Below are 11,606 nucleotides of genomic sequence, written 5' to 3'. Positions count from 1 at the left end.
CTATGGGAAGAAGAGATGAATTCCTTTGCGAACGGTAAACACATAAATAAACTATTGAAATCAGAATGGCAAAGTTATATAATAACCAAAACATCTCTAATAAACGGTGACTAGAAAAGAATCCCTGATAAACTATTTACAGATTATCGAAAAGAAAATAATGCTACTTCTAAAAGAACTAAAATATGAAGTTTCTTTTTTGGGTCAGAAAACAGGGCAGCCATCAACTACAACCCCCTTGGCAGTAGGGCAAGCAGCCAACGGGCAGCCCTCTCCCCTGTTCCCCCACCAGTCAAGGCCAATGTTACGGGACTGAAGGGTAAGGAACATCAATATTGTAACAAAAGCAGTTCCAGCATCAAGACCACCAGAAAGGACATAATTATAGCGCGACCACACATCTGGACGGTACCTGTAGACAACAAAACCAAAAAGAAACCCAACAAGGATCCAACTGGTAAAGTTTATGGCACTGGCTGGGGGCATCATGGATGTGGCACCCAACAAGATAGGCATGTTGATGAAACGAATCCAGTTGTGTTTTGGGAAAGCCCAGTGTGCAAGCTTAACAAGCGCAGGGGCAATGGCTCCACCAAGGAAGAACCAATTGACATTCATATATTCACCAAGATTTCCAAAGATTCTGCGGGGGCCAACTAGGCCCCAAATAACAGATGCATCGAAGAACACACGGTCCATTGGACAAGTCCATGGGCTGTCCTGTGGCAGCTTGGATGTATCACAAAGGTTGGGAATGTCTCCCATCAGCCACCAGGCCGTTCCCAGGTATACAATCACAGCTACAATTGTTCCTACCACCTGTAATTCCACCAGTTTAGCTATTGAAGATTGCAATCCAACACCATGCAATGCAGATTTGATAAATTCAGAAAATCAAACTGACCTGAGCTGTGAACATTGCTCTTGGCGGAATCTTCATGTAGTGACCAAGCTTAAAATCAGCTAGAAATGTTAGAGCTTGAGTCATACTGATGTAACCATACACTTTGAAGCACATGTTAGCTACAGGGTGCTCTGGGTATAAGTACCCAATCACATATTCCGTGATGATGTTCAAACCTGGTTGCTGATACCATGAAAATGAGAGGGCAAAGTTTCAGACACCTAACATCATCGCATGAATTTGAACGTCGTAAACTTACAGTTAGCAACATTAGCAAACAAATGAAACTTATAACTCTTTTACCTGGTTTGTTGTGGCTGTGATGATACCAATTGGAACTGTGTACACAATGGCAATGGCACAAGCAAGCAATACACCCCACCAAGGCAATTGAAGTGACTCACTGTAATACTGACACGCAAAGAAGATAAGAGCAATGTTTACCACAAGGATGGCAAGAAACCACCATGTTGGCACTGATTTGTAATGCTTCATAAGCCTTGCATGGATATCCAATTTTTTTCGTCGTCGATATGCATTTCTAAGGTCACTGCATTGAAGGTAAGATGATGAACTTCAGCTTAAATTCACAAAGACCTTTGCAATGGTTTCCTTTAGTAAAGAGACAAGAAGTATACTTTATTGCTAGAAATGCAACTTACTTTTGTGAATTTAGTTTAAATTATGTATATATTTTGTAATTGCTTCACAAGCAGAGTGAACAGTACAGCAAATGCTTCGAGTGTAATTACCTCATATTAAAAAGTAGAACATGCATAAGAGTAGCAGGAAGTGTGGCGAATCCAAGACCATAAGTCATAGCGAAGAAGGTGCTCAAGTTTACAGGTCCAGTCTTTGTATACATACCACGGTCAAGTTGAAACTTTGAATCAATGATGCTCAGAACGTCATACTTTGTACCATTAGACATGAAAAGGTCACTAGAAAATATTGGGAACTTCTTGGCATTGTAGAAATCAAGCCAGTAAGTGATGGGCGTCATCACATACATGACTAGGGCAAATCCAAAGGCAATATTGGCAGTGGCAAACCATGGGCTAGCTAGCGGACTACCAAGATATGATGAAATTGTTGACCAGTCAATCCCAAAGGAACCAATACCAAGGCCTCGTAAGCCAGAACCCAGTTGTTGGACTAGAACAGACTTAGGAGCAAGCCAACAGACCCAAGAGAAGGATGTTATCATAACAAAAAGATAGCCAGGAAAGATATAGTAAGCAAAACTGCAGATCATGACTACGAGGAAGAATTGGGTACGGGACATGCCACCTTTAGGCCTTTTCTCCTTCTCATGCAGAGCTCTGCAGTATAAGACTTACTACTGTGAGTAATATTAAATAGGCTACGAAACCAATTATTGGCTGATTCTAAGATAAGTTTACCTGAACAATGAAACCTGAACCAGATTAGAGGGCCACCACATCTGTACTGGGTCAACCAAAATTCTCCGGAAAATTCCAGCCCAACCAAACCCTAACACCTATAATTCAAACAAGATGAATAGAAACTACAAGATCAGACGTCACTCATAACAATCTGATGCACAATATATGAAATAATTTCCGTATGAAACAAAAAATAAGTTGTGCTGTTATTGTCCTAAAATTCAGCTAATTTGAGCCATTTTAATAGTCATATAATTGATGATTATAATATGAACATATTTTCCCCGAAGATGAAAAGTAAAATACAAACTCCCTTTAGGGTAATGTAATAACATGTAACAAAAATCATAGCAGTCGTAGGTACAGTTTTAAAAATTCCAATTCTCCATGAATCCAGTACTTTCTTAAATGCTTCCAGAACAAATTTTCACAAAGAGTTGTTAAAAAAGAACGATGGCAAGAAAGGAGTTGTCAACACAGGATTCTAATTTCAAGGACGTATCAACCATTTAACACTTAAATTAAAGGTCCTGGACACAATATGGAGTTGGGAAGTTTAAAAATTGATCCTTTTGTTAACTTTCAAATGTTAAAAAAACTCTGGATAGTCATAGTACAGTGTATTCCAAGAAAGCAATGCCTTCAGTTTTTTTGTTTCTCTGTTCTGATAAATCTATAATCATCGAAATTACCAGAAAGTTTAAATTTTTCAACAAGGAAAGATGAAATCATTTGAAATCCAAAGAAGAAGGAGAAGAAGAAAACCTGAGTGGTAAACAAAACGAGCAAGGCAGGAATAAAAGTGAGCTTCCTCTTGTAAAAGAGCTTAACAGCAGACAAGATATGGGTGGCATAAACACTCCCAGCACCAGAGTTTGCAAATATGGTGATCAAAACATGTTCTTTGATATTGAAAGGACCTGGGTTCATAGTGAACTCAAACCGAGTACCCTTGAAAATAAGGCGTGTAGGCAGAGTCCTTGCCATGAGATGCCCAATGGGCAACACAGCAATCTGGGCAGAAATTGAAGTGATGGACAATGGCTGCGTCCTGTACCAAAAGAACTGGTTGACAAAGGAGAGCAAGATGCATGAAGCCAAACCCAGAACCCACATTCTGAATGTGAGGACTGGCATGTTGGGGTCATCGGTCTTGGGCACGGTTAACTCGACTTGTTTAATGGGGCAATCATCGTTTTCCTCCTCAGAGGCAGCCATCGTTCCACTGTGTATCTCAGCCATTAAAACAACCACCTTCCCTCCTTCCTTAAGATCCTGAGTGAAAGTAGACTAGAAACCAAACAAAAACAACCAATGTATCATCAAATACGTATTCAACACGATACAGTATCCTCAGCTCTGTGCTGTGTGAATAAAACACACAACGCAGAGAGAGAAGCAATGGGGCAAGACTAGGGTTGGATTTGGAGTATAATAATAATAATAATAATAATATGTATGTAAAGAAAAAGGCGTTGTATTTGTATGATATAATAAACGAAAGAGGTTAGGTTTGTTTGGAACTTTGAACTTTGAAATTTGAAGAATTAAAATCCTAATATGAAATGGTATTATAGTAAGATTAGATTAGATAGGATGATATGATATACATGGCATTTATTTATTTAATGTGAAGGAGAGGTTGAGTAGCTGTGGGAGTTGGAGTAGTAAACCTAGAAAGATTCCAATGCATGTGAGAGTCGGGATTCTAAGGGCTGCGAAATTGAAGGGAAATTGTCTCAAGGGGCCACAACTCAACTACGCAGTTGAAATCTTTGAATGAAATATGGGAGCTGTTTTCTAGCACTCCACAACCCAACTACGCAGTTGAAATCTTAAACGAGTGCATGATAAACATTCGACGTATTATTTACAGCGTGGAAGTCCTTATCATTATCATTATCATTATCACTATCGCTATCCCTATCCCTGTCGTGTTATTACTGTTTATTTAACAATTAAAATTATTGATTCAAAGTTTAGTGAATGGGTAGGGATTAGACAACCACTTTGTCGATAATCTGAATGACGGGTCCTGTGGTGGCTACGGGGTTGAAGATAACAAAGAAATCTCTCTCTTTTAACCAGACTGATGCTCTCACTTCGCTGACTTTGACTGGCTTCACGTTTCTTTGTTCCTTTATTTTTTCCCTACCTAGAAAATATTATACTCGGTGCGGACGAAATTGGACACTCATCCGTTCCCCTTTAATCATTATCAATCTCTTGACTTGGGTATTTGAGTTGAATCGTATCCAAATTCTCACTCTTTCTTTATTTTTTTTACTTTTTCCGTTTCAAAAGAATCCTCTTCCCTCAATATCGCTTATATATCAACATAATTATTTCTTTCTTTTTTTTTGGTCATTGCAACGCACTTCATCTTCTTCCTTCAGCCAAAAGAAGGAAAATGTAACTTGAGAATAAATATTCCAGCATAATCATCATCATTACCCCGTTGTTAAGTTAACCAATGGATTACATTCACAGATGGGCGTCTATGATCAAATCCTATTATTGTTGGTTAATTTAGTTTTATACTCTTATCTTGTTGATTTTGAGGAGATCCACCATCTTAATTAATTGTTCAATTGCGAAGCCGAAGCCTACCATCTTAATGAATGTGTATATGTAATGTATGGGTGTGAACACATAGAGCTTTTGGGGCAAAATTCATCGCCTTAGACTAGACTGAAATAGTATCCGTACCGTGGAAAATGATCACGACTTTCATTCTGTTTTCGCTTTTAGGAGGTGTCCACACCACTCGTTGTAAAATACTAGTGACAAACAGGAAAAGGCAACCTTTATGATTCACGTGAAGCACCAAAAGCGGGACAATATTTATGACCTCTCACTTAACTTGAGAAAATAAGAGATTAGATCCATCTACAATCCAATCCAACCCAACCAAACCAAACCCAGTCAAAACTCAAATGCCAGAATTTCTCACAGGATAAGAATTCCTTCATAATAATAATGATGTTTTGGATGATAGTCATGGCTGACAGGCTTTGCTCTGTCTAGTTTCTACCCACTACTATCATAAAAACTCTGTTCTGAATCACTTCCAAAAGGACAAAAGAAGAAAGGAAATTAAACATCTATATGATAAAAAGGCTACAACAAATTCAATTTAGGATTTTAATACCTCTTGAGAAAAGTGAGCAACTGACACAGAAGAAGCCAGTTATTTTCAATATATATGACGCCTACAGCAGTTACCACACTTCATCACTAAAATAAATGTCAAATACTAGACCCTCATCCCAGAGCATATGCATATGCAAATGCAAAGAGACTGCTCAGCTTTAAATAAGTTTTTACATTTTCTAACAAAACGCATATGGTGAGATAGTCTTTAAGTAATCATACTGATATCCCAAAGTAAACAAACGAAAATATAGTCTGCAGTTGTCTAAACAGAAAAGCATTCTAGTAATCGCCCCCAATTATCAGGAATCACCCAATTGAGTTGGTCCTAACTATGAGCCTTTAATTCTCGAGACTGCCAAGTTTGTTGTATCGCCCCTCATTATCACAACCTCCCAATTCAAGCAAGTCCTACAGAGAAGATTCGTTCCACGATTTAGCGTGATTTTTTAGATTTTTACTCAGCACCTAACGGCCATGAACAATAAAGGGGTCGTACGGATCGAGAATTGTGTTAATCACCTGAAAACCGCATAATTCAACGCTTCCCTCGGTGCCCACCACCTGACCTCGCACCAGGATACCGAGCAAATTGCAACCTTAAATTGACCGAGTCACGGTCATGCTCATCGAATTTATAACCTGCAAAATCGAGCTCGACCATTTACGCACTAACAACTGGGAACCTTTTCAACGGCGAATCAGGGCATCAGCAGATAGATGATATAAGACGTGAAACCGTTATCTTAGATATATAATACCTATCACTTTGCAACACACTAAGTAGCAAATGTGGGTACCCCTCACATGCACTAGATTGACAAAATGAGTAAAATGGATCTCCCATTCCAAAATAAAGCTCATACGATTCCTCTCTTAGCATAAAGTATACAGTACGATTAGAGAAACCTCATCAGGATGAGATGACTATATTGAGAGCACCGTTGTTAACAACACCATTCTTATGACTGAATTACTCGTTTGGTCAAACAAATGATTATATGGTTTCTCTAACCAGTCCCGGTATCCTAATTCACTAAATGAGCTTAAACTCATCAGGTCCCAATGAAACCAACCAGATTTAAGGCATTCATCAGAGATTCACAATCTAGGAGGATTAAAATGACCCAGGAAGGTAACCCCTTCCATTATTTGGAAAAATTTACTAAGTTTGGCTCGTGGTACACTGGTACTGGATGACTTTGCAGACCATGCAACTTCTGGCCTAAAGTATCGTGTGAAACCAAGATGTAATAAATACTAAACAAACTGACAGATCCCCATGAAACAACACCCAGGATAAAACTGCAGAATAATACATATGGGCATCGGCAATCTATGTTCACCTCCTTTAAAGCCAATATAAAGTGGCTCAAAAGATCGTGTCATTCTTCAAAAAAAGAAGTCCCGCACCTTGAATAGTGTGTTATGTCACTTTAAACGGGAAATAAATTCCACAAAACTAAGGATTTAGGAACCTTTCTGAAATCGTTGAAACTTTCAGGCATCTTTGGAAGTGAAAAGGGTTTAAAGTCAGAAACACTTTGTACAGATTTTATATGTGAACTGTGTTAAATATTGATAGCAAAGTGAACTTGCCTTTTCATGCAGTATACCATACATTGTTAAATTTGGAAAAACTAATAGCCTTTCCTTTTTTTCTTTTGGTTAATTTCATAACACAGCCAAAAAGCAGTTTGTGAATCATTTGGCAGTCCCTCTTCTCGCAAAGTGAAATAATTTTAGGAAATGCAACTCCTCCAACAATGGCATCAGAAAAGGCAGCAAAATAAGCAATTAATTGAATAGGCCAGTGAAACTATGGGGCTGGGATTGCAACAAATTAAATGAAGTTGTAAGTAGCTTACCTTGCAACGCATCCATAGCTGTGGCTGCATGGGCTGGGCTCACAAAATCAACAAAACAGAGTACCAGAGGATCTCCTCCGGGCTGCAGAGATTACTTATTAGTGAATCCATCAATCATTAATTATTGAATCCACCCTAGGGAAAGATGAACTTACATGTCTCGATTCCTTGCTTACGAGTCTCACTTCCTTGTAGCCAACAAAAGGGCGAAAGATATCTTCAAACTCAAGTGAAGGGAAAATCTAAAAAGCTAAAAGTGCAAGTGATGATAAAAAATAAGGAAAGAAAACTGCAACCCCCCTAGAAAAATTAAAGGATACGAGCTACTTCACGTCGTGTACAGTTGGGAGGCAATCCCTCCACAAATAGTGTACTGGTAGCACCAGGAGGTAGGGGAGCCTCAGGCCGTCCACTTCCCATTCCTAAAACCCTGTCTTTTACAGGTGCCCCTGGGTCAACACCCCCCATTCCCATCATCCGTGGATCATCAACAGAACGACCAGGTAGTCCACCACTCAAGGTTCTAGCAGACTGTCCACCACTATATGATGGCATTTGCTGAAACATTACTTAATACATTAGCCCCCCTAAACATAAAACATATGGTGAAAAATGTGAGAGTTCCAAATACAAAAACGAAAAGTAAGTACCGCACTGCGCAGGTAGCGATCATATGAGGCATTAATGGAGTCAGTATCTCTAATTCCCCGGAGAGAACCTCTATCATCTTCATGGGAATAATAACTCGGCAGGTCGTGGCCACCATGGGCATCTAAAATATTAAGGATGTACTTCAGTAGATACCAAAAGAGAAAGAAATAAAGAATATTTGAATGCATATGATTCTAAAGGCAGACCGTGCCGTTGTGAAGAAAATTGCTACAGCATAAAGCTACAAACAGGACAATATTAAGTTAAACTCCAGACAGCCTATCAAAACCAAATTTCTATAATCTCTAGAAGCTACTGAATTGCTCATAAGCAGGTAATCAAGTTGCTAAGATCCCTAGGTTTATACCCAAATATTTGCATATGCTAACACAACCATTTGGATTTTCCTTCTGCATATGCCTAATATATGCCAAATATCTCATAGAAGCTTAGTAGTTTATATGGTAACTATAGCGATCCAGCATAATAGGATATCTTCAAAAAAATAATATAATCTGTACACTGATCAATTCTGGCAGGAAGGCATAAAAGGTCGATCCTTGAATGAAACAAATTATTTCTTAATGATTACCCGAACTTCAATAAGGCACAGCAGCTACCAATAATGCAAATTTATCATACAATCTAAGTGCCTCTTAGAAATAACTATGGAAGCACCAATCATACATATCATGAAGCCTAGATAATGTCTTAGTAAGCTGATACACATATACATCAACACTGATTAACCCACATATAGCATCTATCAAAAGAAACACATTTCACCCCCACTTCAAAACTTCATTAGGTTGCTTAGACATTGAATGGAAAATTTAAGGAAAAAAGTGATCCTCAAATTTCAATCCTTCGGCCCACTGAAAACCTAATTCCACTACTTGGAAGTCTGCTGAAATCTCCCTTTATTGTTAAAAAATACATATATTCTTAGTGCAGTTTTTGCCTTTAAAAGCAACCAAAAAAATCCCAAGAACCCTAATTTAATCAAGCACCAAACAAACACAAAAAGGAGATAGAACCCAAAATCATGGAAATTCGAGGAATTTGATATACCGTAATCGGAGCGAGGGCGCTTTCCGACGACTGAATTCATCGCCGACGGTGGTGGTTGCCGAGCGTCGCTGTACCTCCAATAAGCATCCGCCATAGTTTAGGGTTGAGGGAGAGACTGTGTGGGTGAACGGTGGTTATAATCTGCGGCTTGGTTTGTATCTCTTTGAGATAACAAATGAAGAGGAAGGGGAAAGATTCTGGTTTTTTTATTTTCTGTTTTTCAGTATAGTAGGAGAAATAGAGTGAGAGATGAGATGAGATCGTGAGATGTCGAATGTTGAAGTTAAGTGGCGAAGTTGCAAAGAGCGGGCAAATACCCCAAATCCCTAATTCCTTTGCGGTTACTTCTAATTTTTCCTTCTTTCCTCTTTATTCTCTCTCCTTTTGTATTATATGTGGATCAGTCCCAATCTCTTGAACCACAGGAGTCTAAGAGATTGTGGTCACTCACCGTTGGATATTAATCCAATAATTTAAAAAAGTTTCTTAAAAGGAGTGCAAGAGTGATTGAAGCGTTGAATTTACATCCAACGGTGAGTGACCACAAATCTCTTGGACCCTTGTAATCCAGGAGATCGGGATTGTATATATGGATATGTATATTTGTCTATAAAAAAGTTTGTCTTTATGTAAAATCGTTTGTATCCTTTTCTAGCAAAAAAGTCTCATGGTTTTCTTGCAGTAATCCACTTGTATTTTATTGATGATTTTGTGAGACGTTTAATTACGCAAGAAATGATTGCTTAATTACGATGAATATAGTTCATAAATACAAGATGGAAAAAGAATGACAAACCCTTTTTTTATTTCTGTGATTTGTATGATTTTGTTGATGATGTTGATGGATTTGCGAGAGGGTTAAAATGAGTAATGTTGAAATCGTGAAATAAATTTTAATGACAACTTCGCTTAGTTTGGCTCTTCATTTCAAGGAGGGAGGCTTTTCTTTTTTGTGCGACAATTGCAAGAAGGGTTGCATAACTCCAAGGTTTATAATGGAAATTGTGAAATTTTTTTTTTTGTTGAACTACTGGAAATTATGAATTGGATGTGGTCATCCATTATTCAGAGTGTTTGTCCGCATTGAAAAATAAAAGAAGCTAGCCTAAGTTTATAAGGAGTTGGAAAACTCCCCTGTGACCAATTGGTTTTGGGTAGAACTTCCTTCATCCATGCCATAGAAATGCAACAATTTATTCTATTTTCGGATTATTTTTTTTCAGAGTTCTAGTTTCGGAATTGTACGATGCAAAAATAATAGAAAACTTTCCCCTTTTTCACTTTTCAGTGCAGTTTATCTCCTATTTTGGTTTGATTTATGCCATTAAATGCTGTCTTATGATCTTGTTTCGTTATGGCTTCCTGTCCAAAATTAGCAAAATAACAAACAAAAAAATCTTTAAAAACATATGGGGAACGAGAGAGAGTTTGATTTCCTTAAAAATTATTAATTAATAGCAAAATCCTAGATTATGAAAAGCTGCTAATCCCAAATTGAAGGCTGGCTGATCGGTAAAGTTCTTTGCTTTTCCCAGTTTCTGATTGATATTTTGCTTCCCCTGACTTAATACAAGGCACAAAGGAACCTTCTTTGAAGGTTGAAACTTTGAAGTGTGCTGCTGTTAGAAAATTATATATTTAATTTTTTAATAATTGAATGGAAATTAAATTGTGGGACTTGTGACTTTAAGTACATGACTTTTATGAAATGGTATGTATCCATTGGGAATAGTCATGTTCTTAATCAAGGAAAAATAGAATATTATTTATTTTGTTTGTAAAATAATAATTCTTTATGTGTTAAGTTCCATTGTTTCATAGAAATTGAAACATTACACTTCTTGGCTTAAGTTGCATTGTTTCATATATGAAAAGTTGCATTGTTTCATAGAAATTGAAACATTGCACTTCTTGGCTTATGGTTGCAACATGAAAAGACACATTTGTTAATATTTTTTCAGTCACATCTTTTCTGAACAGAGGCCTTGTTGCCTATAAATAGAGAAGATCCTACAATATTTGATTCATCCAATTGTCATCCAACAATAGTATTATTTAGAGCATTCATAGCATTATATTTTTAGAAATATAGTGAGTTAGTAAGAGAGAGTTCATACACAAATTTGAGTTCGCTTTTCTTGGGGATTGTAGTGCTACTTCAACAAGAAGCCGATCGTTGTATCCTGGGAGACGTTTGCCAAGCAAATCCTAAAAGCACCTGTGAGGAGGCAATTTCGTCTTAAGGAGATAGAACCAAGTTCTAGACTCGATCATCTGTAAAGTATTCTTAATTTTCCTTGTCATTATTTTCTTGTACTTATTTCGAATTTATAGTGAAGTTTTATTTTCGAAATTCTATAAATATAGCAATTATCTTTAATTTTACCAACAGCTGCTGCCGCTGTTATGCCAATTCTTAATTAACAAAGAGTTGCAGGGCTTTAAATGCCATAAATATTAAAACTTGAAACATTTTTGTCGAAAATTTGGACCCCCTTGCTGCTGTGTCCTCTTCTAGTGTGCAAAGTCTTTGATCCTGCAGCCCTCCTCCTG

At 37.6% G+C, this 11,606-nt stretch overlaps 2 protein-coding genes across 4 annotated transcripts; both read right to left on the bottom strand.

Annotated features, from left to right (window-relative positions):
- Nucleotides 1-54: 54 nt before the first annotated feature.
- LOC110749592 (oligopeptide transporter 6-like) lies at nt 55-3,552 on the bottom strand. Its single transcript, XM_021949722.2, has 6 exons — nt 3,076-3,552; nt 2,308-2,405; nt 1,657-2,226; nt 1,208-1,454; nt 905-1,087; nt 55-819 (listed from the first exon to the last, which is right to left on the bottom strand). The coding sequence occupies exons 1-6, from the start codon at nt 3,550-3,552 to the stop codon at nt 205-207; spliced, it is 2,190 nt and encodes a 729-aa protein (XP_021805414.2). The 3' UTR covers nt 55-204.
- LOC110749593 (RNA-binding protein 1) lies at nt 3,537-9,416 on the bottom strand. Of its 3 annotated transcripts, XM_021949724.2 has the most exons (7): nt 9,054-9,413; nt 7,982-8,103; nt 7,652-7,889; nt 7,487-7,548; nt 7,332-7,413; nt 5,986-6,105; nt 5,432-5,874 (listed from the first exon to the last, which is right to left on the bottom strand). In XM_021949724.2, the coding sequence occupies exons 1-6, from the start codon at nt 9,145-9,147 to the stop codon at nt 6,002-6,004; spliced, it is 702 nt and encodes a 233-aa protein (XP_021805416.1). In that variant the 5' UTR covers nt 9,148-9,413; the 3' UTR covers nt 5,432-5,874; nt 5,986-6,001. The 3 variants fall into 3 exon arrangements, with proteins under 3 accessions (XP_088103938.1, XP_021805416.1, XP_021805415.1); XM_088247812.1 differs by lacking the exons at nt 5,432-5,874; nt 5,986-6,105 and adding an exon at nt 3,537-3,600 and having other exon boundaries at nt 9,054-9,414; XM_021949723.2 differs by lacking the exons at nt 5,432-5,874; nt 5,986-6,105 and adding an exon at nt 6,581-7,221 and having other exon boundaries at nt 9,054-9,416.
- Nucleotides 9,417-11,606: the final 2,190 nt, after the last annotated feature.

The sequence above is a fragment of the Prunus avium genome, chromosome 2 (genome assembly GCF_965620075.1).
Source record: "Prunus avium chromosome 2, drPruAviu1.hap1.1, whole genome shotgun sequence".
NCBI classification, from domain to species: Eukaryota; Viridiplantae; Streptophyta; class Magnoliopsida; order Rosales; family Rosaceae; genus Prunus; species Prunus avium.
Note: the sequence above shows the minus strand (reverse complement) of the source record. Positions and strands in the feature narration are given on the sequence as shown.

Coding starts and splice junctions, on each gene's coding strand:
- LOC110749592 (XM_021949722.2), bottom strand. CDS start 3,552: ATGGCTGAGATACACAGTGGAACGATGGCTGCCTCTGAGGAGGAAAAC. Junction 2,406..3,075: donor TCGTTTTGTTTACCACTCAG/GTTTTCTTCTTC, acceptor TTTGAATTATAG/GTGTTAGGGTTTGGTTGGGC. Junction 820..904: donor GAGCAATGTTCACAGCTCAG/GTCAGTTTGATT, acceptor GTGGAATTACAG/GTGGTAGGAACAATTGTAGC.
- LOC110749593 (XM_021949723.2), bottom strand. CDS start 9,147: ATGGCGGATGCTTATTGGAGGTACAGCGACGCTCGGCAACCACCACCG. Junction 7,549..7,651: donor TACACGACGTGAAGTAGCTC/GTATCCTTTAAT, acceptor TTGAGTTTGAAG/ATATCTTTCGCCCTTTTGTT. Junction 7,414..7,486: donor TAAGCAAGGAATCGAGACAT/GTAAGTTCATCT, acceptor TAATCTCTGCAG/CCCGGAGGAGATCCTCTGGT.